The sequence below is a fragment of the Ranitomeya variabilis genome, chromosome 4, assembly GCF_051348905.1.
Source record: "Ranitomeya variabilis isolate aRanVar5 chromosome 4, aRanVar5.hap1, whole genome shotgun sequence".
NCBI classification, from domain to species: Eukaryota; Metazoa; Chordata; class Amphibia; order Anura; family Dendrobatidae; genus Ranitomeya; species Ranitomeya variabilis.
Genome location: NC_135235.1, coordinates 755,964,369 through 755,990,859, shown reverse-complemented (window position 1 = coordinate 755,990,859; position 26,491 = coordinate 755,964,369). Strand labels below are relative to the sequence as shown.

Below are 26,491 nucleotides of genomic sequence, written 5' to 3'. Positions count from 1 at the left end.
CATGGGGTTGTAAAATCTTTATTGAAAGCTTAATCCACCTGAAGACCCTCGTTCTGTAAAAGAAAAAAGCAACAATATCCTATACCTCTCCGGCGCTCAGTCATGTCCCACGCTGTAAATCCATCAGAAGGGGTTAAATAATTTTACAACCAGCAGCCTGCTAATGCAGCTGTTGCTCCTGCTTGTAAAAACTGGGGAATTAATGGAAAGCAGGGGAACGTAGCATCGTAGACTTGCGGTGCTGCGCCCCCTGCTGGCATAAACTCATATGAACTCTAGCATGAGAAAATATTCTGAAAAATTCCCACGCTAGAGTTCATATGAGTTTATGCCACCAGGGGCGCAGCACAGCAAGGCTACGATGCTACAGTCCCCTGCATTACATTAGTACGCCAGTTTTTACAAGCAGGAGCAACAGCTGCATTAGCTGGTTAAAACTATTCCAACATTATGAACATTAAAAAGGCTTCTCCCCATGTGACGTCTCTAATGTTTATTAACAGTTGATTTTCAAGTAAAATATTTCCCACATTAAGAAAATGAAAAAGGCTTCTCCTCTGTGTGACTGCTCTGATGTCTAACAAGAACCGCTTTCCATTTAAAACATTTCCCACATTCTGAACAGGAAAAAGGCTTCTCCCCTGTGTGCGTTCTCTGATGACTAACAAGATTCCCTTTCTGGTTAAAACATTTCCCACATTCTGAACAGGAAAAAGGCTTCACCCCTGTGTGAGTTCTCTGGTGAATAACCATATCTATTTTCTTGGTAAAACATTTCCCACATTCTGAACAGGAAAAAGGCTTCTCCCCTGTGTGAGTTCTTTGATGGTTATCAAGAACTATTTTCCATTTAAAACATTTCCCACATTCTGAACATGAAAAAGGCTTTACCCCCGTGTGAGTTCTATGGTGACTAACCAAATCTGATTTCTGGCTAAAACATTTCACACATTCTGAACAGCAAAAAGGCTTCTCCCCCGTGTGAGTTCTATGGTGAATAACCAAACTTGATTTCCAGTTAAAACATTTCCCACATTCTGAACATGAAAAAGGCTTCTCCCTTGTGTGAGTTCTTTGGTGTCTAACAAAATATGATTTATTTGTAAAACATTTCCCACATTCTGAACATGAAAAAGGCTTCTCTCCTGTGTGAGTTCTCTGGTGAGTAACAAAATGTGATTTCTTGTGACAACATTTCCCACATTCTGAACATGAAAATGACTTAGTTGCTTTAGGAGCAGTTTGTTTTTTATTGCCTCTTTTGTGACTTTGATTTTCCTTAGTTGTCAGTAATGAATCAGAAGATGGGACCTGTTTCATAGGATCAGATGACAGATCTTTGCTGTGATTGGATGATGATATATCTGGAGTAATGGCATTCACTTCAGTTGTATCTTGCAGGATCTCAAGATCATCAGATTTAAAAAATGAAGATGTCAGCTGTTCCTCTGATCTCCTGGTACAGTCATCTGCTAAGAAAAAAAACAATTATTTTTAATAAAATATCCTTGAGTTTTATATTTTTGAACATTTCTACTTAAACTGTCCATAAAAATGGCAAGCTATGTAAAAAACTTCAATTACAGTATGTAACATTTTTTTTCCAGGGTAGAAAGTGTGTTTTCCTAGCCGGTTATGCCTAAAACAAATAGAAACTAGTTGTCGTTCCACCAAAACTTTGCATCTGTGATCAGGGAAATGAAATTTTGAAATTTGCCTGTTTTCGGTAAAAATCTCGATTCGTATTCAATACTGAATAGTCTTCTAGAATATTCTTGAACTGCTAGAATTGTGCAGAAGTTTCTACAATTTTCCAGAATTATCTAGAAGTTTCTAGAAATTTTTAGAACTTTTTAGAACATTCTTGGCTGTTCAATAGTAGTCACACAAGTATAAAAGTACAGGTGACTCGAACCAACATTTCGGTTTATGTTATTGCTGAGTAAGGGAATAACGAATTGTAGTTAAAGAGCAATTATTTTTTTAGATGGCATCAAGAGGTTTGCGCTCAGCAGATGCATTTTTCTACGTGTGTGGACAATTTATAAAGACAACAGAGAAAAAGTATTCCATGAAAGCATGTAGTATGATGTGCGAGGCCTACAAGGCATATTTCGGCATGCCTGTCGGGGATCAAGACAAGTCTTGGGCACCTCATTTCACATGCGAATATTGCAAGAAATCTCTTGAAGGTAAGGTGAACAATTGCTGCTCATTTATATGGCAGTGCTTTATTTTGTAGAATTTCAATGATTTAGATCTACTACAGTTTAAGGAGTTGCAATTGACAAACTTTTCACATATGTCAATGCACTATAGTAAAATATGTATTAAGTAATGTATAAAATTTCATGCTTTTAAATGTATATAACAAATTATATCTGCAATGTTACAGGTTGGTAGAGGGGAGAAAAGAGAGCCATAAAGTTTGCTATCCCGCAAGTTTGGCGGCAACCGACCGACCACTCAAGTTACTGCTACTTCTGCATGGTGGATCCTGCCAAACGTTGCACAGGCAAGAATGCGCCTCAAATCGTTTATCCAGACATTCCTTCTTCCATTGCCCCAGTACCACACTGCCCTGAGATGCCTGTTCCAACTCCCCCGAAGAGGGTTCAGCCATCTTCAGGAAAAAACAACGAGTTGGACAGCGAGGGAGATATTGGAGATCAAGATTACATTTTCACAGATGCAGTTGAGAAGAAAAGGAATTTATTTCCTAACCAGAAAGATGTAATTGATCTAATCAGAGACCTTCGTCTTACCAAGTCCAATGCTGAGCTTCTGGCATCCAGGCTCAAGCAGTGGATGAAAGCGTGCAAGCCACAGATCAGAGAAAGTGTCACCAAACATTTCCCAACTTCTTCAGTCGAGAAAATGTGTTGTGCTTCTGCAACAATGTGGCCGGTCTTTTTGAGGATATAGGTATCACCTGTAACCCGAGTGAATGGCGCCTATTCATAGACAGTTCATCCCGGAGCCTCAAAGCCGTGCTGCTTCACAATGGAAACAACTACCCGTCTCTACCTATGGCTCACTCTGTGTATCTCAAAGAGGACTACACCAGTGTCAAGATGTTGCTGAGTGCCTTGAAATATGACGACTATGAATGGGAGGTCATTGGAGAGTTCAAAATGGTGTAATTCCTGATGGCCTTCAAGGCGGTTTCACAAAATTTCCTTTGCCTCCCTCTGGGACAGCCGTGACACTGAGGTGCACTATCACAGAAAGGACTGGACACAGCAGACCAAGTTCTCTGTGGGGAAGAGCAACGTCAAGTGTGAGCCACTGAAAGAACCTCTGAAGGTGCTGATGCCACCACTGCACATCAAGTTAGGCCTCATCAAGCAATTTGTCACAGCTCTTGACAAGGAGTCAGTAGCTTTCAAGTATCTCCAAGGCCTCTTTCCAAAGGTGTCCGAGGCAAAGGTCAAGGCTAGTATCTTCATCGGACCGCAAATCAAGAAGATCATAGAATGTGATGAGTTCACCAAGCTGCTGAACAGGATGGAGAAAAGGGCTTGGAACAGTTTTGTTGCAGTGGTAATCACAAGGCTGAAAACTATGTGGAGTTGGTTCAGACTTTCATAAAGAATTACGCCATATAAGGGTATGTGCACACGTTGCAGATTTGCCTGAAGATTTTTCTGCACTGAATCTGCATCTCTTGGCAGAAAACGCAGGTGCGTTTTTGTATGCGTTTTTGAAAGCTAAATAAAGATGTATTATTGAACAAAAAAGATTTGTGATGTCGTTATTGTCCAACCTCCTCTTTTACACTTGTCCAACCCACACTCCATTACACACAGATAGACAGATAGATATAAATATAGATAGATAGTAGGAATGAGATAGATAGACAGATAGATGATAGATATAATAGATAGAAGGAATGAGCTAGATAGATGACAGATAGATCTATAGATAGATAATATCCATCGACCTATGTATAGATCTATCTATCTATAGATCTATCTGTCATCTATCTCATTTCTTCTATCTATCTATTATATCTATCATCTATCTATCTCATTCCTTCTATCGATAGATGGATACATAGAAGGAATCGGATAGATAGATAGATAGATAGATAGATAGATAGATAGATAGAAGGAATGAGATAGATGATAGATAGGATAGATAGAAGGAATGAGATAGATAGATGACAGCTAGATCTACAGACAGATCTATACATAGATCGATAGATATTATCTATCTATAGATCTGTCATCTATCTATCTATTTAGCTCATTCTTCTATCTATCTATCTATCTATCGCACTCCTTCTATCTATCGATAGATATAGATAGAAGGAATAGGATAGATAGATAGATAGATAGAAGGAATGAGCTAAATAGATAGATGACAGATAGATCTATAGATAGATAATATCTATCGATCTATATATAGATCTATCTATAGATCTATCTATCTATCCCATATCTATCTATAGATAGAAGGAATGAGATAGATAGATATATAGATAAATCTATAGATATATAAATAGATCTATGTATCTATCTATAGATATATGTATGGATAGATATATCTATGGATAGATGTAGATAGATATATGGATAGTTAGGCCACTTTCACACATCAGTTTTTTTCTGTCGGTCAGGATCCGGCGAATGTTTGAAAAAACGGATCCGCTGCAAATAGTGAAAAACTGATGCAACTGATCCGTTTTTTTTAGAGAGAGAACGGAAAATATGTATGATTTGAATGGAAACATGCATGAAAAATTGGATTTGGAGGCCGGATTCATTATTTCACATCCCAGTTTCGTACGTTTTTCGCTGGATACATCGCTGTGCGTTTTTTCGCCAGACAGAAAAAACGTTTCTCTGTACTTTTTCTCCGTCCGCTAGAAACAGCTTTTTTGATGGATCAGGCAAAAACCGGATGAAACATGTGGCCATCAGGTGCAATTTGGCGCTAATATAACTATGAGAAAAAAACGGATCAGGCGGGAAAAAAACTGATCCCTTTTTTCACAACTGGCCGGATTGTGACTGACGGCAAAAACCTGATGTGTAAAAGTAGCCAGATAGATATATGGATAGATATATCTATGTATCTACAGATATATCTATCTATAAATATATCTATAGATGGATATATCCATAGTTATATCTATAGTTATATCTATAGATATATTCATAGATATTCATCTATAGATATATCTATAGATATATCCATAGATATAAGCAAGGCCGATTTTGATTAATGAGCGTTTAATGAAAAAAAAAATGGAAAAAAATGGCGTGGGCTCCCGCACAATTTTCTGCGCCAGAGGGGGAAAGCTGATGGCAGGGGGCCAATATTTGGAGCCTGGGAAGGGGGTAATACCCATGGCCCCTTCCCAGGCTATGAATATCAGCCTGCAGCTGCCTGCGTAGCCTTTACTGGCTATTAAAATAGGAGGACCCCCCAAAAACAATGACGTGGGGTCCCCCTATGTTTTATAACCAGAAAGGCTACGCAGACAGCTGGGGGCTGACATTCATAGCCTAGAGGGGCCATGGAAATTTACCCCCCGGCTACAAATACCAGCCCCCAGCCGCCCCAGAAATGGCGCATCTGTAAGATGCGCCAATTCTGGCACTTGGCCCTCTCTTCCCACTCCCCTGTAGCAGTGGGATATGGGGTAATAAGGGGTTAATGTCACCTTGCTAATGTAAGGTGACATTAAGCCCGGTTAGTAATGGAGAGGAGTCAATAGGACACCTATCCATTACTAATCCTATAGTAGTGAAAGTTAAAAAAAAAAAGAAAAAAAGACACAGCCAGAAAAAAGTATTTTAATATTCTTAATTTCACCATACTTACCACACGCAATCTCCTGCAAAAAATTAAAAATAATAAAACAACCGTATAGTCCCTTTCCGTCGTAATCCAATTAATAACGAGTGTCTCACGACGATCTCCCCTATAGAACAGTGACATCGGGTGATGTAACCGCTCTATAGGCCTCCAGTGACACACTGACAGGAGACCATGGCACCTGCAGTGCATCACTGAAGAGGTTATCTGAGTTCATTGGTCTCACTTTATGGCAAAGCTGCATGGGAATTTTCCCACACAGCAGTGCAACAAGTGAGCGTAGGAACTATTTCTCACAGAGGCGGAGCGATACAGTGCGGAGGGATACCTTCCGCCATTGTATCCCGGAGCCCATGGAGAGCAGTCGCATGAGCTGATGTGGCAGCTCTCCACGGGAGATCGTCATGGGACACTCGTATTAATTGGATATCTGCGGATCAGGGAGTATATTGTTTGTTTATTATTTTAATATTTTTTACAGGTGAGTAATGGCTTCGGGGATCAAGGTGATGTGACTATGTACTCTGTGTTGTATGTACTGTATGTCTGTGTGTACCTGTATGTTGTATGTACTGTATGTGTTGTATGTATGTACCGTATGTTGTATGTACTGTTGTATGCACTGTATGTTATATGTTGTATGTACTGTTGTATGTACTATTGTACATTGTATGTACTGTTGTATGTACTGTATGTCATATGCCGTATGTACTGTTGTATGTACTGTATGTCATGTTGTATGTATTGTTGTATGTACTGTATGTTGTACGTACTGTATGTGGGTTGTTTTTTTTTACATTCAACACATTAGCCGGATGATGGGACTACTACTGTCCCATCATTGGCTAATGTGTCAATCACTGTCACTGTAGCAGGCATAGCCGGATGGGACTTGTAGTCCCATCGGACGATGCCTGCACACACACACACACACACGGACAGCACCGCACACACCCAGACATCCCACAGACCCCCCCCCCGGACAGCTCGCAGAACCCGCCCGCACACACAGACACGCATACAGTCACCGCCCACATATTCTCTCTTCCCGATCTGCAGCGTTTCACCTGCAGCTAAACTGCAGATCTTGTTTACATCTGTGGTTTTGCTCTGGATGTGCCCAACTCAATGCAAGACTATGGGTGCAGAAATGCTGCAGATCCGCCAAAAGAATTGACATGCTGCAGAAAAAACAATGCTGCGTTCCCGCGTGTTTTTTTCCGCAGCATGTGCACAGCGGATTTGGTTTTCCATAGGTTAACATGCTACCGTACACCGCATGGAAAATAGCTGCAGATCCGCGGGAAAATGCGCAACGTGTGCACATGGCCTAATGGGGTGCAGTATGTCTCTCAAAGTCCACATTCTTATATGGAAAATGGTGGGCACCACAAATAACAAACAATTCACATAGCTTGGTGCAACCAATGTGCTAAGACATTGTGAACACAAGCAAATTGGAGGCTTTATTAAGACAACAAATTGCCAAGGAGAATAGACAAAAATAAAAAAATAAAAATAACAATATGAAAACATACAAAAAATGGTGAGCAGGCAAAAAATATTCTCTATGTACAATACAATACAAAATGTAATAATGATATTGAATAAAGAGACCCCCACCAGAGGGATCACAATGAAAAATGGCGACTAATGTAATCATGTGCAAGAATGAGAGAAGTAATAAGGCAGGAACCTGCCCAGCAGTGAGATGTATCGCATGGATAGGAAAGCCCTCCATTTACATCAGTGAATTCAAAGCCTTTGACAAAGTATCTCACACAATCCTTATTGAAAAAATGACTAAGCATGGAATGGACAAGGCAACTGTTAGGTGGATTCATAACTGGCTTAGTGATCGGACCCAAAGAGTGGTCGTAAGTGGCTGCACATCCAGTTGGAAGAATGTCTCAAGTGGGGTACCACAGGGTTCTGTCCTGGGCCCTGTATTGTACAACATCTTTATCAATGATTTAGATCAGTGTTCCCCAACTCCGCTCCTCAAGAGCCACTAATAAGTCATGTTTTCAGGATTTCCTTAGTATTACACAGGTGAGAATTGCATCACCTGAACAGGCAAGCATTCAATCACCTGTGCAATACTAAGGAAATCCTAAAAACATGACCTGTTGGTGGCTCTTGAGGACCAAAGTTGGGGAGCACTGATTTAGATGAAGGAATTGAGGGTAAACTGATTAAAATTGCTGATGACACAAAGCTAGGAGGGATAGCTAATACTAGAGAAGAGAGAGAGAGGATTCAAAAAGATATAAATAAACTGGAGCAGTGGGCAGCAACTAACAGAATGGTTTTTAACAGGGAAAAATGCAAAGTACTACATCTGGGCAATAAAAATGAAAAAAGCATATACAGAATGGGAGGAATAGGGCTAAGCAACAGCACATGTGAAAAAGACTTGGGTAATAATAGATCATAAACTGAACGTGAGTCAACAGTGTGATGCAGCAGCAAAAAAGGCAAATGCATTTCTGGGATGTATTAACAGAAGCATACAGTCTAGATCACGTGAAGTCATTGCTGCCCTCTACTCCTCTTTGGTCAGACCTCACCTGGAATACTGTGTCCAGTTTTGGACACCACATTTTAAAAAAGACATCAACAAACTGGAGCAAGTTCAGAGAAGAGCAACCAGAATGGTGACCGGTCTGCAAACCATGTCCTATGAGGAATGGTTACAGAATTTGGGAATGTTTAGCTGCAAAAAAGAAGACTGAGAGGAGACTTAATAGCTGTCTACAAATATCTCAAGGGCTGTCACATTGTAGAAGGATCATCCTTATTCTCATTTGCACAAGGAAAGACTAGAAGCAATGGGATGAAACTGAATGGGAGAACACACAGATTAGATATTAGAAAAAACTAATCTTAGAGTAATCAATGAGTGGAACAGGCAGGCACAAGAGGAGGTGAGTTCTCCTTCAATGGAAGTCTTCAAACAGAGGCTGGACAGACATCTGTCTGGGATGATTTAGTGAATCCTGCTTTGAGCAGGGGTTGGACCAGATGACCCAGGAGGCCCTTCCAACTCTAACATTCTAGGATTCTAGTATCACATGAGAATGGTCACACACATGCAGACGCCATATTTACCCAATGGAGTGTGGTGATGCCGGCAGCAGCCTCGTCAGGGGAAGTAGTCATGGTCAGGATCAGGTCCGGATTCTGCATCACACAGAGATCTCCGTCACCTATGCAGCGTCACAAGTGTGCCCCGGTCACAGAAAGTCAGGAAAGAATAAAGAGGGCAGGTTGTGTATGAGCAGATCTATCTAATGCGCTCCATACCGCAGGAAGGACGCAGCTTGTGTTCCACAATGCGGAAGTCACAGCTGACGGCGATCTCTGTGTGATGCATAATACTGACCTGATCCTGACCACGACTACTTCCTCTGACGAGGCTGCTGCCGGCATTACCACACTCCATGGGGTAAATATGGCGTCTGCATGTGTTTGATCATTATCATGTGACACTGATGTGAATGGAGGGCTTTCCTATCCATGTGATACATCTCACTGCTGGGCAGGTTCCTGCCTTATTACTTCTCTCATTCTTGTTATAATAGATGAATGTGGATAAAATCCGCGCTGCTGCAACAAATGATGGATCCAGATATAGTTATAAGATGTTCAGGTGGTTTATTCAACGCGTTTCGAAGCTCATGGCTTCTTCTTCAGGAAGTTTCCACAGAAAGATATGACACATGGTACTATTGCCGCGCTTATATACATTCAGAATTCAAATGACGGCGCCAAGCAGTCTTCCGACATGTGACAAACAGTGTCAAAGTTCAAGAAAGCCGTATTTCATAAAATTAAGTTATTTTCAACATGTACATAAATCATTAGTATCATGATTACAATTGATGAACAATATAGTAAAATTTCATTCATTTTCGGAACGGGAAAAAATAGAAAAAAATGGAACTGTGTGCGAACTGACGGGACAAGAACTTGTTTGAGGATATAAGCGCTCCCCATTCTGCTCCCTCCACTATCCATGTCGCTACAAGAGGAGTTATTCCTGATGAATGAAAACGGCCACCACCCTTCTATGCATAATTCATGTAAATTTATATTTATTAAATAATATTTTAAAATGCAAAATTAATAAAGATAAAAAATTAAAAATTAATAAAATATAGCAATGAAATTATCCTTTTGGATTTATCTTTTCTTTATTGCCTTGTTCTGATAAAAATAAAGTACAAATTGTGATGATTGTGGTGGAATTTTTAAAATCACTAATAAAATAATCATTATATCCTCGCTTGGAGCGAACCAAGGAGAATTCCTTCTGTCATACTCGTGGGCTGCAGCTTAAATGAAGTGCCCGTGAAAGATCAAGAGAAAGACTGGGAAGATACAAACAGATGTATCCTATCAACCAGTACGATTGCTGTTTATCTGCATTACCATCGTGCTAGTGGTCTAGTTCATCCTGTTGATTTATTCCGAGTTCAGAGAGATTAATGAGCCAGTGAATCATTAAGCCGGTAACGCACCCGACTGACGGCCCGTGCAAGGTAATTATCCAGTCATGAGCCGGAAAAAAAAAAGGATTCTGTCTATTTGTGATAAGTGTAGTGGGCTCTATCTGACCGTGCAGTGGAGCCGAACATAAGTAGGGGAAAAGGAGTGAAAGGATTGTCGAGGAACGTAAAGAGAGAACGGTTCGTTCCTGGGATCGCTCCATTTATTGTTATGGAGCGCCCCCACTGCCGCAGGGCCGAGGGGTACCCGGTACCGGGCCTGTGAGTCTCTGCTCTGGGGTTGTCACGGCGGCTAGGCCCCGGTCCGTGACCCTGCCGTGGGGCGCACAGTCTATAGGAATGGAGTGTGATGATAATGGTGCAGTTGTGGGGTGCAGGTCGCGGTAAATAACGAGGACACCAGGTTGCAGTCTCTTTACCTCTTTACTGAAGGTCTCTCGGTCCTCAGTCCAGAACACGGTCCTCCAGGCTGCGCAAGTCCGGCCGGTCCAATGGCACCTCCAGAGTTCTCTTCACAGGAGGAAATCAGTGCCTTCCTTCTTAGCGCTATGTGTTGTAGTCCTTCCCTGTTGTGCTTACGGAAAGTACCCCACAACTGTTGTGTCTGTTTCTTAAGTTCCCTCACAACTCGATTAGATGATGTTCTGCTAATCCTCCGTCCCTCCCTGATGTTCTGGTTGGAACGGCACCCGTTTGACGGGTAGGTTCGGAGCTCTTCCGGGACCCTAGAGTCGCCCCTCTCCACAAGTTGCCCCCCAAGACTGCATAGGTGATTTGAGTTAGACAGCCCGCCTTAGACTGACTGCCCTGCCACTGTTTGGAGTATTGCTTGAAGCTCAATGTTATGATACTCCCTCGGCGTTCCGGCCACTGGTAGTGCGCCTCAGCAGGATGTTGCTCCGGTCTTACAGCACGACTCCTACTGGTATTTCTCCTTTTGCGTGATCTCGTTTCTCACTCAGCACAATCTATCTCGCTTCTAATCCTTTCTTGGGCACCGCCGCTACCCGGAGCAGGCGCGGTCCCGTTACGTTCGTTCAAGTTGCCAAGCCTCTGTCAGGATCCCACCCCTGACAGAGACCCTACTGTATCTTCCCCTACAACACCCTCTGCCACAAGGTGTTGCTCGGTTCCAACCCAGTCAGCTTTCTTTTCTAACTTCCTGCCTGACCCCCAGTTTACCCACTATGGTGGGGAGTGGCCTAATGAATAGCACCCTTAGCTCCCCCCGGAGGCCCGGCTGTGAAATGTATTGGTGTCTGTGATACCTGATCAGATGAACTCCTTCAGTGCCATCAGACGCACCATAGCTCCCCATAGTGGCGGAGCCACAGTACTGCAACGACCAGGACTCTGGGGCGCTGCACTCCCCCCTGGTTAAACACAGTACTCCGGGACTGGGAAGAAAACAACAATACAAGTTAGCAAAAAGACATACAGTTTTGTTGAGTGCAATAACAATAAGTATACTTGAACAGGCTTCCCTTTATGGGAGGTAAGGACACTTGAACGTTACAAACATGGTTAAATATCATAGCAACATGCTATAAATAACTCTTCTTACCCAACTGGGTATTCTACTTAGTGCAAGATTGTTGAACAATAATTTAACATTGCCTTTAAGGACATACTCTCTGAATCCACTAAAGACCTTCCTATAATCACATTATAAGGTAATTTAACTTTTTCATTCTCCTTCTTTAAATCTGCAGGACCGCCTGTCCCAACGGCACCAGACCTACTGCCTCTCCTTTCCATGCAGGACCGCCCCGTTCAGACCGGGCCTACTGCCTTTTCTACTACTATACACAGTATAGATCATAACATTACTTTCAGTTTAAGAGCACTGAGCCATCTCTACATGACTCCTTTGAGGACTCAGGGTTTACCTTCTATCCTAACTATCTATCAACATTAGCAAAAACATTTTCTATTGAACACTAAGCCTTCTCATTATCTTTCTCTTTCTCATGCATGCTGGACACCACGTCTATCCCTACGGGCCCACTGCATCCTTCTGCTTATCTTTCATTTTTTTCTTTTCAGAGAACATCATCAGCATTTCTTCACAATTAACTAGTTAACTACCTATAACTTACTCATGTAAACATTATCATCACTTTCTTTCGTCAAACATTATTGCTACCTGTCTTAAAGCAATATCATCATAACATCCCCTTTAAGAGAGGAACAAGTCTCTATGAGGTAGCGTGTCTTCTCAAGCTACCAGTCCATACTCAGCAAAGGTTCCAGTGTGGTATCTTCACAAAGAGTCCTTCTTTAAGTAAAACCAGTAGGGAGCACCTTTAATAAGGTGCTAACTATATACAAAAAGTTCGCATCATGCACTGTTCATGATTTCAGCAGTTCTTTTCAACTAAAAACTTGTGCAAAAACTTTAGAAAACAACCAAAAACAAACAATAGGGATCCCAGGTCAACAAAGGGATCCCTTTAAGAGTTAACCCTGGACGGGTTCAGCAGCAACAAAGAAGCAGGGAAACAAACAGTTAAGAACTATGTACATCTTTAAAGCAGCCATGCTTACTCGTTCTTCGGGGAGGAAGGTGGTTTCCTCCCGGGCCTCACCAGACCAACGGGTCGTCCTGCTGGTTCAAGGATCGGGTCCCGCCCCAACAACGACAGGATCCCTCGCCGGGATGTTCTTTTCAGCGAGGCTCCGGCACGCCCCCAAGGTACATGGTGGGTCCGGGTTCTCCGTTGTTCTTCAGGGTCAGGTTCTGCAGCTTTTCCAGTAGGAGATTTATCCTCTGATGCCCCGGCAGTAGCTTGGAGGGCGACGCACCGCTGGACGCCCCGCGCCATCCAGCCGGCCTCTCCCGTAGCCCTCCTCCATCTGGTGTAAGTCACCGCATCACCTGGCTCCAGGTCGCGAGGGAATCTTCCTCCGCAGGGCTCCACCTCCTCCCGGTCTACGTGGACTTGTAGCGGCTCCCCGATCTCTTGTATAACCCCGCGTCCATGTCGGGGGTTAAAGGAGACCACTACACCCCAGTGGGACAAGGGGACCTCTGCAACGGTGGTCAGATCAACCTGGGGTGCCGGTTGTGGTCAGTCTCGCCATGCAGCCACCAAGCGCCGCAGGTGTTCAGCCTCTGGCATGAGCTTCAGGCCCTGCGTCTGCAGCGCACTTTCAGCCGCGGCCAGGTTTGGAGGAGCAGGGGACACTGGAGACAAGCAGACCTCCGTGGGCTGGCCCAGCCTAGCGATCACGCGGGCATCGGCCTCCAAGCGGGCAGCGATCCGCCGAGCCTCGGCCGCGGCCATGCACTCCTCTGACGGCGCCCGGGGAGGTCGGCCCATCGTTGGCTCTGCAAGGGTCAGCTCTCGTAGTGACGGCGTACCCTGGGCCACATCGGGCTGTTCAACCTCTCTCCAAGTCCGATCATTCCCATGCGGTGCTTCCGGCGTCGCCATCTTTATCTCCTCTCCAGTGTCTTCTTCCCGCGGTCTCTTTCGTGGGCGGCCCCGTCTCCATGGTCTCCACCCTCCAAACAGGATCAGGAGGTGGACCTCGGCTGCTGACGGACACGTCCTCAGGACACAGAAGTACTTAGACTGGGCGGCCATTGCCCTTCGCGCTCTCCAGCTTGTCTACGCCTACTCCACGCCCCTCTTCTTCTCCTGCGCCTCTCCTCAGCGCTGCAATGGCGGCGGTTTTGGCGGTTAATGGCACAGCACAGTCCTTTCAATAAAGTACAGTCCAAGCACAATAAATCACAGTTCCAAGGCACACATGACCTGATTCTTCAGGCTTAAGTAGATCCTGTTCGTGACGCCAAGTTGGAGCGTCCCCACTGCCGCAGGGCCGAGGGGTACCTGGTACCGGGCCTGTGAGTCTCTGCTCTGGGGTTGTCACGGCGGCTAGGCCCCGGTCCGTGACCCTGCCGTGGGGCGCACAGTCTATAGGAATGGAGTGTGATGATAATGGTGCAGTTGTGGGGTGCAGGTCGCGGTAAATAACGAGGACACCACGTTGCAGTCTCTTTACCTCTTTACTGAAGGTCTCTCGGTCCTCAGTCCAGAACACAGTCCTCCAGGCTGCGCAAGTCCGGCCGGTCCAATGGCACCTCCAGAGTTCTCTTCACAGGAGGAAATCAGTGCCTTCCTTCTTAGCGCTATGTGTTGTAGTCCTTCCCTGCTGTGCTTACGGAAAGTACCCCACAACTGTTGTGTCTGTTTCTTAAGTTCCCTCACAACTCGATTAGATGATGTTCTGCTAATCCTCCGTCCCTCCCTGATGTTCTGGTTGGAACGGCACCCGTTTGACGCGTAGGCTCGGAGCTCTTCCGGGACCCTAGAGTCGCCCCTCTCCACAAGTTGCCCCCCAAGACTGCATAGGTGATTTGAGTTAGACAGCCCGCCTTAGACTGACTGCCCTGCCGCTGTTTGGAGTATTGCTTGAAGCTCAATGTTATGATACTCCCTCGGCGTTCCGGCCACCGGTAGTGCGCCTCAGCAGGATGTTGCTCCGGTCTTACAGCACAACTCCTACTGGTATTTCTCCTTTTGCGTGATCTCGTTTCTCACTCAGCACAATCTATCTCGCTTCTAATCCTTTCTTGGGCACCGCCGCTACCCGGAGCAGGCGCGGTCCCGTTACATTCGTTCAAGTTGCCAAGCCTCTGTCAGGATCCCACCCCTGACAGAGACCCTACTGTATCTTCCCCTACAACACCCTCTGCCACAAGGTGTTGCTCGGTTCCAACCCAGTCAGCTTTCTTTTCTAACTTCCTGCCTGACCCCCAGTTTACCCACTATGGTGGGGAGTGGCCTAATGAATAGCACCCTTAGCTCCCCCCGGAGGCCCGGCTGTGAAATGTATTGGTGTCTGTGATACCTGATCAGATGAACTCCTTCAGTGCCATCAGACGCACCATAGCTCCCCATAGTGGCGGAGCCACAGTACTGCAACGACCAGGACTCTGGGGCGCTGCAGTTACATAGGTGATCATGAATATAATATAGAAACTGTTTTGTGTCCCTTAATCCAATGTGAATATCTAAATTGGTTCATTTACAGTCATTGAAATGCAAACCAACATATGTATCGTGTTGCAAGAACTTTAGGGTAGGGTTGAGCAAAACGGATCGAACAATTTCAAAAGTCGAAGACTTTTGGCAAAGTTGGGTTTCGTGAAACCTGACCTGATCCTAGTGTGGGATTGGCCATGCGGTCGGCGATCTTCGCGCCAAAGTTGCGTTTCGTATGACGCGTTTAGCGCCATTTTTTTCAGCCAATGAAGGAGCGTGGGCAGAGTGATGACATAGGTCTCAGGGGCGTGCACGCCTATCGCCATCTTATCGCTTGTGTGCTGTAGCGATTTGCAATGTGTAACACCAGCTTTTCTGTGCAGGGACGGAGGGGGAGAGAGAGAGAGATATTTCCCATTGACTTGCATTGGGTTTCGTGTTTCGGTCGATCCCCGACTTTTCGCAGTAATCGGCCGATTTCACTCGACTCGACTTTTGAGAAAGTTGGGTTTCGCAAAACCCGACTCGATCTTAAAAAAGTAAAAGTCGCTCAACCCTACTTTAGGGTTTGATCTACTTAATTGTTCTAATGGTATGTGACTATGGCATCCAAGGATACTTTGAATTTAAATATTAGTGATATTAATGAAACTAGTGCTTCGATGAATGTTGAAGTTAGAGTGCATTGTGCTAGAATCTTCATGAGAGCAAAACTACTATTGATTAATTCGTCCCTATGATATACAAATGTGCAATTAATTATAGCCCTATTACTTAATAGATTAATGATCCTATAAATGTTCCGTTTAAAGTGCATTATGTAAGGTATTATAATAAATAATTATATTGCATTTATCTATATAATCCCATCAAGATTAAAAAAGAAATTATATAAATAAAAAAATAAATGAATGAATGAATAAAAGGGAGGGGGGGGGGGGAAGATCTTTCAAAAGGTATATATGTCAAAGAATTTATTTTTCCATATAAATATATTACAATTAGGACCAACATTGTCTACATAAAAACTTCAGTGATTTCATTCAGACCCCCTGGTTTCAGGGTGCCTAGTTTATTATATATCCAATAGACCTCTTTCCTATTTAGCTTCATTACTCTATTGGGAACATTTGCTGCAATGTGGTCGATAGGACTGATTTTTAATTTGTTAAAAAAAAATTCATGTAGCAAAGTACAGTGCCTTGACAAACCATGGGAAAGAAAGCCTTTCCGATAAAATCCTATTAGCTTCCCTACAATAGTCTTTACGATTTTGTACAACCACACCTCCTCCCTTATCAGCTGATCTAATAACAATATTTTCATTTTGGGCTAAAGATTTTAACGCATATTTTTCACTTGGACTGAGATTCATTTTTTGCTTTTTATTATTATGCCTATATGTGCAAACGTTATGCCTATATGTACAAAATCGTACAAAAGGATCAAAAACAATGTAATTTATGAGGTGTAATTTATGAGGTGGAGTGAATCCATGAAACCAGGGCTGGAGCCAACACATCTCCTGCAGGCGGGAATAAATGTATATTACAGCCATCAGCCACGCACAGCTCAGAGATAGATCATGGCACCGGTGTGATGGGTTTATGTAGATTACACAGGTCAACAAAAAAAATTTTTTTTTCTGGTGTCCAAAATATTTTAATGAATTTGGGGTATTTTTGGGGTGCTGATTCTGAATATGCTATCAGTTTTGCCAGATTGGCTCAAGTTTTTGACATTTTTGGTATCTTATTTATAGCACTTGTTGGTAAATGCGGCGCATCATCTCATTAATTTCTTTGGATTAGTACTTGAACTGAGCAGTTCTCAATATAGTTTTGTGTTAATTAGTGTTCTAAAAGTTTGTTCATAGCTTGATTTTTGCACTAACTTTATGTTGTTGTCTGTTTTCCAGTGAAAAGCATGAACTCATCAAGAAGAAGTTGTCTTAACGATCCAGACTCATTCTGTTACATTTGTGGTGAATACACACTGCCAAAACATAGAAGAAACATAACAGACTTCGTAAAAAAAGTGTATTTTGCCTATTTTGGGGTTATGCTTGGGGACCAAGATAAGTTTTGGGCACCACACATAGTGTGCAAAGCATGTATCGAATTATTACGAAAATGGAGCAAAGGACAAAGAAAAAGCTTCAAATTTGGTGTTCCAATGGTGTGGAGAGAGCCAAAAAATCATCATGATGACTGTTATTTATGGTAAACACAGGTACAGGCACATCTTCACAATGAGGGACAGGCCTTCTTGCAGATTCCATGTTACTCCCATTTTCGTTTCTTATGCTTATTGAATCCTTGCACTTGCACTGCACAGAAATAACAGTCATCATGATGATTTTTTGGCTCTCTCCACACCATTGGAACACCAAATTTGAAGCTTTTTCTTTGTCCTTTGCTCCATTTTCGTAATAATTCGATACATGCTTTGCACACTATGTGTGGTGCCCAAAACTTGTCTTGGTCCCCAAGCATAACCCCAAAATAGGCAAAATACACTTTTTTTACGAAGTCTGTTATGTTTCTTCTATGTTTTGGCAGTGTGTATTCACCACAAATGTAACAGAATGAGTCTGGATCGTTAAGACAACTTCTTCTTGATGAGTTCATGCTTTTCACTGGAAAACAGACAACAACATAAAGTTAGTGCAAAAATCAAGCTATGAACAAACTTTTAGAACACTAATTAACACAAAACTATATTGAGAACTGCTCAGTTCAAGTACTAATCCAAAGAAATTAATGAGATGATGCGTCGCATTTACCAACAAGTGCTATAAATAAGATACCAAAAATCTCAAAAACTTGAGCCAATCTGGCAAAACTGATGACATATTCAGAATCAGCACCCCAAAAATACCCTAAATTCGATGAAATATCTTTGGCACCAAAAATGCTGTTGACCAGTGTTATCATAATCCTTCTTGAAGTTAGTAAGGAGAAACGTTACCCCTTAGACCCCAGTCCAGAGCCTCTCACCTAGCCAAATCAGTTCTCATGCTTTGCACTGACGAGGGCCAACAGCTCGAAACACCATGTCTGCGAATTGAGATACTAATTTGGCTTTTATCCTAAGCCATATTGCACGACTCGTTAAAGGGTTGATTGTGACTTGTAGGATCGCTACTACCAACAGGTGGCGCTATAGATTTAAGTCCTCTTTTTCTCAGAAGAGGCAATTTGCATATTGGCTTTAATACAAATTGAAGAGTCCGGATAAAGGGAAACTCTGTTATTGTCCAGAAATTCACACTTGGCCTCACTGCACATTTAATGTTGTCGATCATAAAAGTGAAGTTTGGCCAGAAAGACCGGACCTGGTCTTGTAGGGACCATATGATCACATTCAGCAGCACAGAAGGGAGAGAAGGGAGATTCATCTGATAAGATCTCAGGGTTCTAGGAAGCCAACAGCATCATTACCCTCCGCTTTCTCTTACAGGACCATCATAATATTTTTCTTCAAGTGATTTTCTATCTTGTCAGCACATTCTACGTACGCTGTCATTTGGCTTTATAGTTCACAGATCTGGGCAGGTAACAGCGTCTCCTAAACCCAGGGGGTAGGTGGATCTACCAGGTTGTAAGTTCTATAGAAAAGGGCTTTCAATGCCCAAAGTCATTTGAACAGTTTTGGGTGGAGGAGAATGTTGTGGTCTAGAGGCCAAATGGTGACCATGGTAATACGGCCGGGCTACACCACCGATAAAGCAGCCACAGCCGGTGACTGAGAAGAATCTGTGACTTCTCTGCATTTAGTGGTTACTACTCACCTGGGTAGTCATATGTAGGAATCTCCTCTTTACACCGCTCATCCCCCCTCACATATGTCTCTGTAGTATTAATATGGGTCAGATCTTCACCCTGAAACAAATATTATAAAAGTCACCGACAGATGGAGAAGTCACATCTATGATCAGCTCTAATCCTGCCATCTCCACCGTTCTCATTACACAAGTATAAAACATATAATACTGGTGGATAAAACAAGACTGAGCACAAGACCTTCACCGGCGTCTACACATCATAGGGGAGATCTCCTGACACCTTCTCTCCGTCTACCTGATGATCCTGAGGAGCATTGGGATCTTCTTGCTTGCAGTCCTGTGGAAGAAGAGGACGGGGACATCTCTCTGGTGCCCTCTTACTGGATAGATCTGGAGGAAACACATACAGGGAGTGAATTCATTCTTTACATACAGATAATTATAGGCCGTGTGTATTTAGTCCTGTCTATTACCTGGAGATGTGAGAGGCTGGGGAACCTCCATTATGACGTTCTTGTACAGATCTCTGTGTCCTTCTAAATACTCCCACTCCTCCATGGAGAAATAGACAGCGACATCCTGACACCTTATAGGAACCTGACACATACAATGATACCGTCATCCCCCGATCCCTTCATAGTGTTACTGTATAATGTCCCAGCATTCCCAGCAGTGTCACCTCTCCAGTCAGCAGCTCAGTCATCTTGTAGATGAGTTCTAGGATCTTCTGGTCATTGATGTCCTCATGGATCAGGGGGTGAGGTGCAGGCCCTGTGATTGGGCTCAGGAGTCTTCCCCATCCCTCAGACACAGGGTCCTGACAGCGATCACTAGAGGTCTTCTTCACCACTGTGTAATCCTGGTAATGGAGAGACACATTAATAAATCTCACTACAGACATTTCCAGAGTCCTCACCTCTCCAGTTCTGTCCATCTGTTATTCCCATAGATAAGAATGATGTAATGTGACGTCATCAGAATCTCTCACCTCTCCAGTAAGCCGGAAGAGGATCTCTAGGGTGAGGTGTAATATCCTCTCCGCCATCTTGTCTCTGTCCATATCCATCTTTGATGGGTAAATCAGGACAATTCTCTTTTGTAGAAGATCTTCACTGAGAGGATCCGATATTGTAGAGACCTGAATGAGAAGATGAGCCGATGTAACATCATAAGAATCCTGTAATAATACAATAACTGGAGATAATAAGGGAAACATATGAGGAGATTTATTATTTTACAGTATTTAGTTTCCTTCTTTACATCTACTAATAAATCCTATATATTTAGGCCACAGACAACAAGCAGTTTCTTCCTCGGAGTCGGCAGCTGAATACGTTTCTCATAGACTCATCTTCCATAATGCTAATTCTCGTCTCATTTACCGACCCTGGAATCGACATTAGCAATACTGCAGGAGATATTCATTACACGCGACATGAGAAATAACTACTTCATGATGAGGACGACATCTTCATCTTCTACTACGGCTCTAGAGACATATGTGGCCAGAGTCGGTCACTGACTCCATCACCGCCGGCCGTCTATATGAAGGTTTCCCGTCTTCCCCGCACTGGAATCTTCTATCACGTTAGATCTCAGCTCTGATTCACACACACAAGTTTGAGGCTTTTAGAAAAGCTTTTTTGTTTCCACAATCAACGCGGACAGAAATGATCTGATCCCAAAGTCTCCATGTACAGTGATTTATGGGGTTTATTTCTGGCCTTAGGCTTTCCGATATTACAAGAAAAACACCAGAAAAAAACAGATATTGAAATGTTTCTAAAGAAAATTGGCTCCAACAATTCTTGTAAAAAGAAAAAAACATGGAAAAAGCAGAAGACACATTTTATAATTTTTAACATGTTAAACATTTATTAAAAAAAATTAATCTTTTAGTGCACCAGAACATAGATGTGCACCGCAGGGACGGCACAGATGAGGCTTCAACAAAAACCCTGGCAGTTTAACTTCTTGCTGCTGTGAAAAGCAAACATGGCATCTAAAAAGGTGACAGAGTTTGGCTGAATGCCCCCCGCCCCCAAGTACTGGATAGTATGGGGCGGCCTAGTTATTACGGTACTTACATGCCTAATAATGGGGTCTGGGCTGCAATGTATGAAGGTCTATTAGGCCAGAGGCAGCGTCCAATAAGTTACCTTTTACCGCCCCCATACACATTAGACTAAAGTTCCATGAAATCACTGATTTCGGGGGTTTGGGCGACTATATAATGTATTTGGGGGGCCTCCCGACAGATGATGTCAGGGCAGAGAAGGATCTGACATCCTGAATTTCAGAGGATAATCCGTTTGTTCTTCCTGTAGATAATCCTCCACTAGAGGAGTCTGGAGGCGACTCTCTCATACAGACCCCAGGAAAGCTGGAATATTTGTGTGTATGGGGGAGTCGGGAGAGATGGCCGTCTGCCAAATGACCGTTCAGCCAACTCTTATCTCATGTGTATGGGGCCGTTAGTATTACACTGACAGCAGTGATGATACACGGCACTACAGTAGTACAGGGCATCACCGGAGCCATCAGAGGCTTGTATGTTGTGTGATCGCACTGATCAGAGGGGTTTAACAAAGGGTTAAAGTGAAAAACATCATAGTTTCAGCAACAAGAAATATCCATCACTATATGGAAAGCAGAGTCACTGCACAATGTTAGTTACGTCACACAAAAGAACAACCAGTATACTGTGCTGTCGGACCTGTGATTTCTATCTCCTCCACTGTGTACAGGATAATAGAGTATAATAAAGTAGTTATGGACGAGACTTAACTAACATTGTATATCACAAAATCCCCTTATTTGACAACGGCACATATAACTGACCACGATATAAGTCACACAAAAGAACAACCAGTATACTGTGCTATATTAAAAGATTATCTTTATTAAGCAAAAACTACAATCACCTGTAGCCAAAATTTCAATTCATACTTGTCTCAAATACCAACAGGTATGGTGATATAGGTCACTACTTGATAAATATAGGAAAATACATCAACGCTTGTTTGATCTACCATTCATGTAAAAAAGTGCTTAGTGCTATTCACAATAACAGCCCCAGGTGGCGTCCTAATACCATAGACACCTACATCACTGTGGGATCAAATAAGAGCATATTTAGATCAGACACTTACATGACAAGGTGGTCTTATCGGTGTGGTTTTCCAAAGCGCCCCAACGCGCGTTTCGTCCCTTCGTCAGGAGGCGTTCACGCGTTGGGGCGCTTTGGAAAACCACGCCGATAAGACCACCTTGTCATGTAAGTGTCTGATCTAAATATGCTCTTATTTGATCCCACAGTGATGTAGGTGTCTATGGTATTAGGACGCCACCTGGGGCTGTTATTGTGAATAGCACTAAGCACTTTTTTACATGAATGGTAGATCAAACAAGCGTTGATGTATTTTCCTATATTTATCAAGTAGTGACCTATATCACCATACCTGTTGGTATTTGAGACAAGTATGAATTGAAATTTTGGCTACAGGTGATTGTAGTTTTTGCTTAATAAAGATAATCTTTTAATATAGCACAGTATACTGGTTGTTCTTTTGTGTGACTTATATCGTGGTCAGTTATATGTGCCGTTGTCAAATAAGGGGATTTTGTGATATACAATGTTAGTTAAGTCTCGTCCATAACTACTTTATTATACTCTATTATCCTGTACACAGTGGAGGAGATAGAAATCACAGGTCCAACAGCAACAGCTGGAATTGGGCCCTCCAACGGAAAGAAAAAAAATCTATATACAGGTCCTTCTCAAAAAATTAGCATATAGTGTTAAATTTCATTATTTACCATAATGTAATGATTACAATTAAACTTTCATATATTATAGATTCATTATCCACCAACTGAAATTTGTCAGGTCTTTTATTGTTTTAATACTGATGATTTTGGCATACAACTCCTGATAACCCAAAAAAACCTGTCTCAATAAATTAGCATATTTCAACCGGCCAATCAAATAAAAGTGTTTTTTAATAACAAACAAAAAACCCATCAAATAATAATGTTCAGTCATGCACTCAATACTTGGTCGGGAATCCTTTGGCAGAAATGACTGCTTCAATGCGGCGTGGCATGGAGGCAATCAGCCTGTGACACTGCTGAGATGTTATGGAGGCCCAGGATGCTTCAATAGCGGCCTTAAGCTCATCCAGAGTGTTGGGTCTTGCGTCTCTCAACTTTCTCTTCACAATATCCCACAGATTCTCTATGGGGTTCAGGTCAGGAGAGTTGGCAGGCCAATTGAGCACAGTAATACCATGGTCAGTAAACCATTTACCAGTGGTTTTGGCACTGTGAGCAGGTGCCAGGTCGTGCTGAAAAATGAAATCTTCATCTCCATAAAGCATTTCAGCCGATGGAAGCATGAAGTGCTCCAAAATCTCCTGATAGCTAGCTGCATTGACCCTGCCCTTGATGAAACACAGTGGACCAACACCAGCAGCTGACATGGCACCCCACACCATCACTGACTGTGGGTACTTGACACTGGACTTCAGGCATTTTGGCATTTCCTTCTCCCCAGTCTTCCTCCAGACTCTGGCACTTGGGACCACTTAGCAACAGTCAAGTGCTGCTTCTCTGTAGCCCAGGTCAGGCGCTTCTGCCGCTGTTTATGGTTCAAAAGTGGCTTTACCTGGGGAATGCGGCACCTGTAGCCCATTTCCTGCACACGCCTGTGCACGGTGGCTCTGGATGTTTCCACACCAGACTCAGTCCACTGCTTCCTCAGGTTCCCCAAGGTCTGGAATCGGTCCTTCTCCACAATCTTCCTCAGGGTCCGGTCACCTCTTCTCGTTGTACAGCGTTTAAGGCCACATTGTTTCCTTCCAACAGACTTACCATTGAGGTGCCTTGATACAGCACTCTGGGAACAGCCTATTTGTTGAGAAATTTCTTTCTGGGTCTTAAGGTACCTTCACACGAAACGACATCGCTAGCGATCCGTGACGTTGCAGCGTCCTCGCTAGCGATATCGTTTCGTTTGACATGCAGCAGCGATCAGGATCCTGCTGTGATGTCGCTGGTCGCTGAATAAAGTCCAGAACTTTATTTGGTCGTCCGATCGCCGTGTATCGTTGTGTTTGAAAGCAAAAGCAACGATACCAGCGATATTTTACACTGGTAACCAGGGTAAACATCGGGTTACCAAGCGCAGGGCCGCGCTTAGTAACCCGATGTTTACCCTGGTTACCAGCGTAAAAGTAAAAAAAACAAACAGTACATGCTCACCTGCGCGTCCCCCAGCGTCTGCTTCCTGCTCTGACTGAGATCCGGCCCTAAAGTGAAAGTGAAAGCACAGCGGTGACGTCACCGCTGTGCTGTTAGGGCCGGAGCTCAGTCAGTGTCAGGAAGCGGACGCTGGGGGACGCGCAGGTGAGCATGTACTGTTTTTTTTTTTACTTTTACGCTGGTAACCAAGGTAAACATCGGGTTACTAAGCGCGGCCCTGCGCTTAGCAACCCGATGTTTACCCTGGTTACCCGGGGACCTCGGCATCGTTGGTCGCTGGAGAGCGGTCTGTGTGACAGCTCCCCAGCGATCAAACAGCGACGCTGGAGCGATCGGCATTGTCGCTATCGCTGCAGCGTCGCTTCGTGTGAAGGTACCTTTACCCTCTTTCTTGAGGGTGTCAATGATGGCCTTCTTGACATCTGTCAGGTCGCTAGTCTTACCCATGATGGGGGTTTTGAGTAATGAACCAGGCAGGGAGTTTTTAAAAGCCTCAGGTATCTTTTGCATGTGTTTAGAGTTAATTAGTTGATTCAGAAGATTAGGGTAATAGGTCGTTTAGACAACCTTTTCTTGATATGCTAATTTATTGAGACAGGTTTTTTGGGTTATCAGGAGTTGTAGGCCAAAATCATCAGTATTAAAACAATAAAAGACCTGACAAATTTCAGTTGGTGGATAATGAATCTATAATATATGAAAGTTTAATTGTAATCATTACATTATGGTAAATAATGAAATTTAACACTATATGCTAATTTTTTGAGAAGGACCTGTATATAAAGCTGAGTGTATGTATGTATGTATGTATGTATGTATGTGTGAGTGTCAAGTCACGCCCATTCCACATAGCAACCAATCACTAAGCATCTTTCATTTCACCAGAGCTGTTTATAAGAAGCTGAGCCGTGATTGGTTGCTATGAGCAACAGTTTTTCCACTCCACAACACCTCGGCAGACACTGACCGAGTGGGAGAAATCTAGCGTCCCTGGTAACATAAGCTCCAGCCATTGTCTGCCCCCCAGAAAGGAGCAGAGAGCACATGACAGAAATTAATCCCCCTCCTTTATTACTGCCGCGCTCTATTGTTACCAGCATAGAAAATCGCATCATCAGCGGCAGCACACAGAGCCGCACTGCCAGGTTACATAACAGCACATCTCCAGGAACTCCCTGCTCAGCGCCACCCATCTCGGGACTATGGGATGGAGGATGTGTGATGGGTATATGGGCACAGGACTATGGGATGGAGGATGTGTGATGGGTATATTCTTGTGAATTCCGTTCTGGGGCTTCCTCCTGTGGTTGTGAATGGTACTTTTGTGAGTTCTGCCCTTGGGCTCCCTCTGGTGGTTTTGAGTGGAACTGCTGCTCCTTGAGTTTGGCTGTAGCAGCTGCCTTCACTTATCATTTCTCCTGGCCTTGCTATTTAACCTGACTCTGGTCTTTAGTTCATGCCAGCTGTCAATGTTCTGGGTTGGATTCAGAACTCTCCTTGGATTTCTCATATGGCCTGTCCATTTCAGCAAAAGATAAGTTCTTGCTAGTTCTTTGGTTGTCCATTTGCTGTGGACTTTATTGCTTAGCTCCTGTTATGTTTCTTTTTGTCCAGCTTGTCATTATGATATTTTCTGGCTAGCTGGAAGCTCTGGGGAAGCAGATTTGCCCCTCCACACCGTGAGTCGGTGTGGAGATCATTTTTGTAAACTCTGCGTGGATTTTTAGTTTTTAATACTGACCGCACAGTATCCTTTTCTATTCTATCTAGATTAGTATTGGCCTCCTTTGCTAAAATCTGATTTCATTTCTGTGTATGTCATTTCCCTCTCTACTCACAGTCAATATTTGTGGGAGGCTATCTTTCCTTTTGGGGTTTTCTCAGAGGCAAGATAGTTTTCTATTTCCATCTTTAGGGGTAGTTAGTTCTTAGGCTGTGACGAGGTGTCTAGGGAGTGACAGGAACATCCCACGGCTATTACTAGTGTTGGTGTTAGGATTAGGAACTGCGGTCAGTAAAGATACCACCTCCTCAGAGCTCGTCCCATGTTTAACCACCAGGTCATATCAGTGTTGCTCCTTAACCACCAGGTCATAACATATATGGGCACT

General features: G+C 43.3%; 1 protein-coding gene across 1 annotated transcript in view; it reads right to left on the bottom strand.

Moving 5' to 3' along the window:
• Window positions 1-478: 478 nt before the first annotated feature.
• LOC143766845 (gastrula zinc finger protein XlCGF66.1-like) overlaps window positions 479-26,491 on the bottom strand; it is a 67,091-nt gene continuing 41,078 nt past the window's right edge. Inside the window, exons 2-7 of the mRNA XM_077254829.1 lie at window positions 20,107-20,256; window positions 19,798-19,977; window positions 19,592-19,715; window positions 19,414-19,508; window positions 19,125-19,215; window positions 479-1,472 (exon numbers count right to left, since the gene is read on the bottom strand). Of these exons, the coding sequence (XP_077110944.1) occupies window positions 532-1,472; window positions 19,125-19,215; window positions 19,414-19,508; window positions 19,592-19,715; window positions 19,798-19,977; window positions 20,107-20,184 (1,509 nt within the window). The 5' untranslated portion in view covers window positions 20,185-20,256 and the 3' untranslated portion in view covers window positions 479-531. The remainder of the gene's footprint in view (window positions 1,473-19,124; window positions 19,216-19,413; window positions 19,509-19,591; window positions 19,716-19,797; window positions 19,978-20,106; window positions 20,257-26,491) is intronic.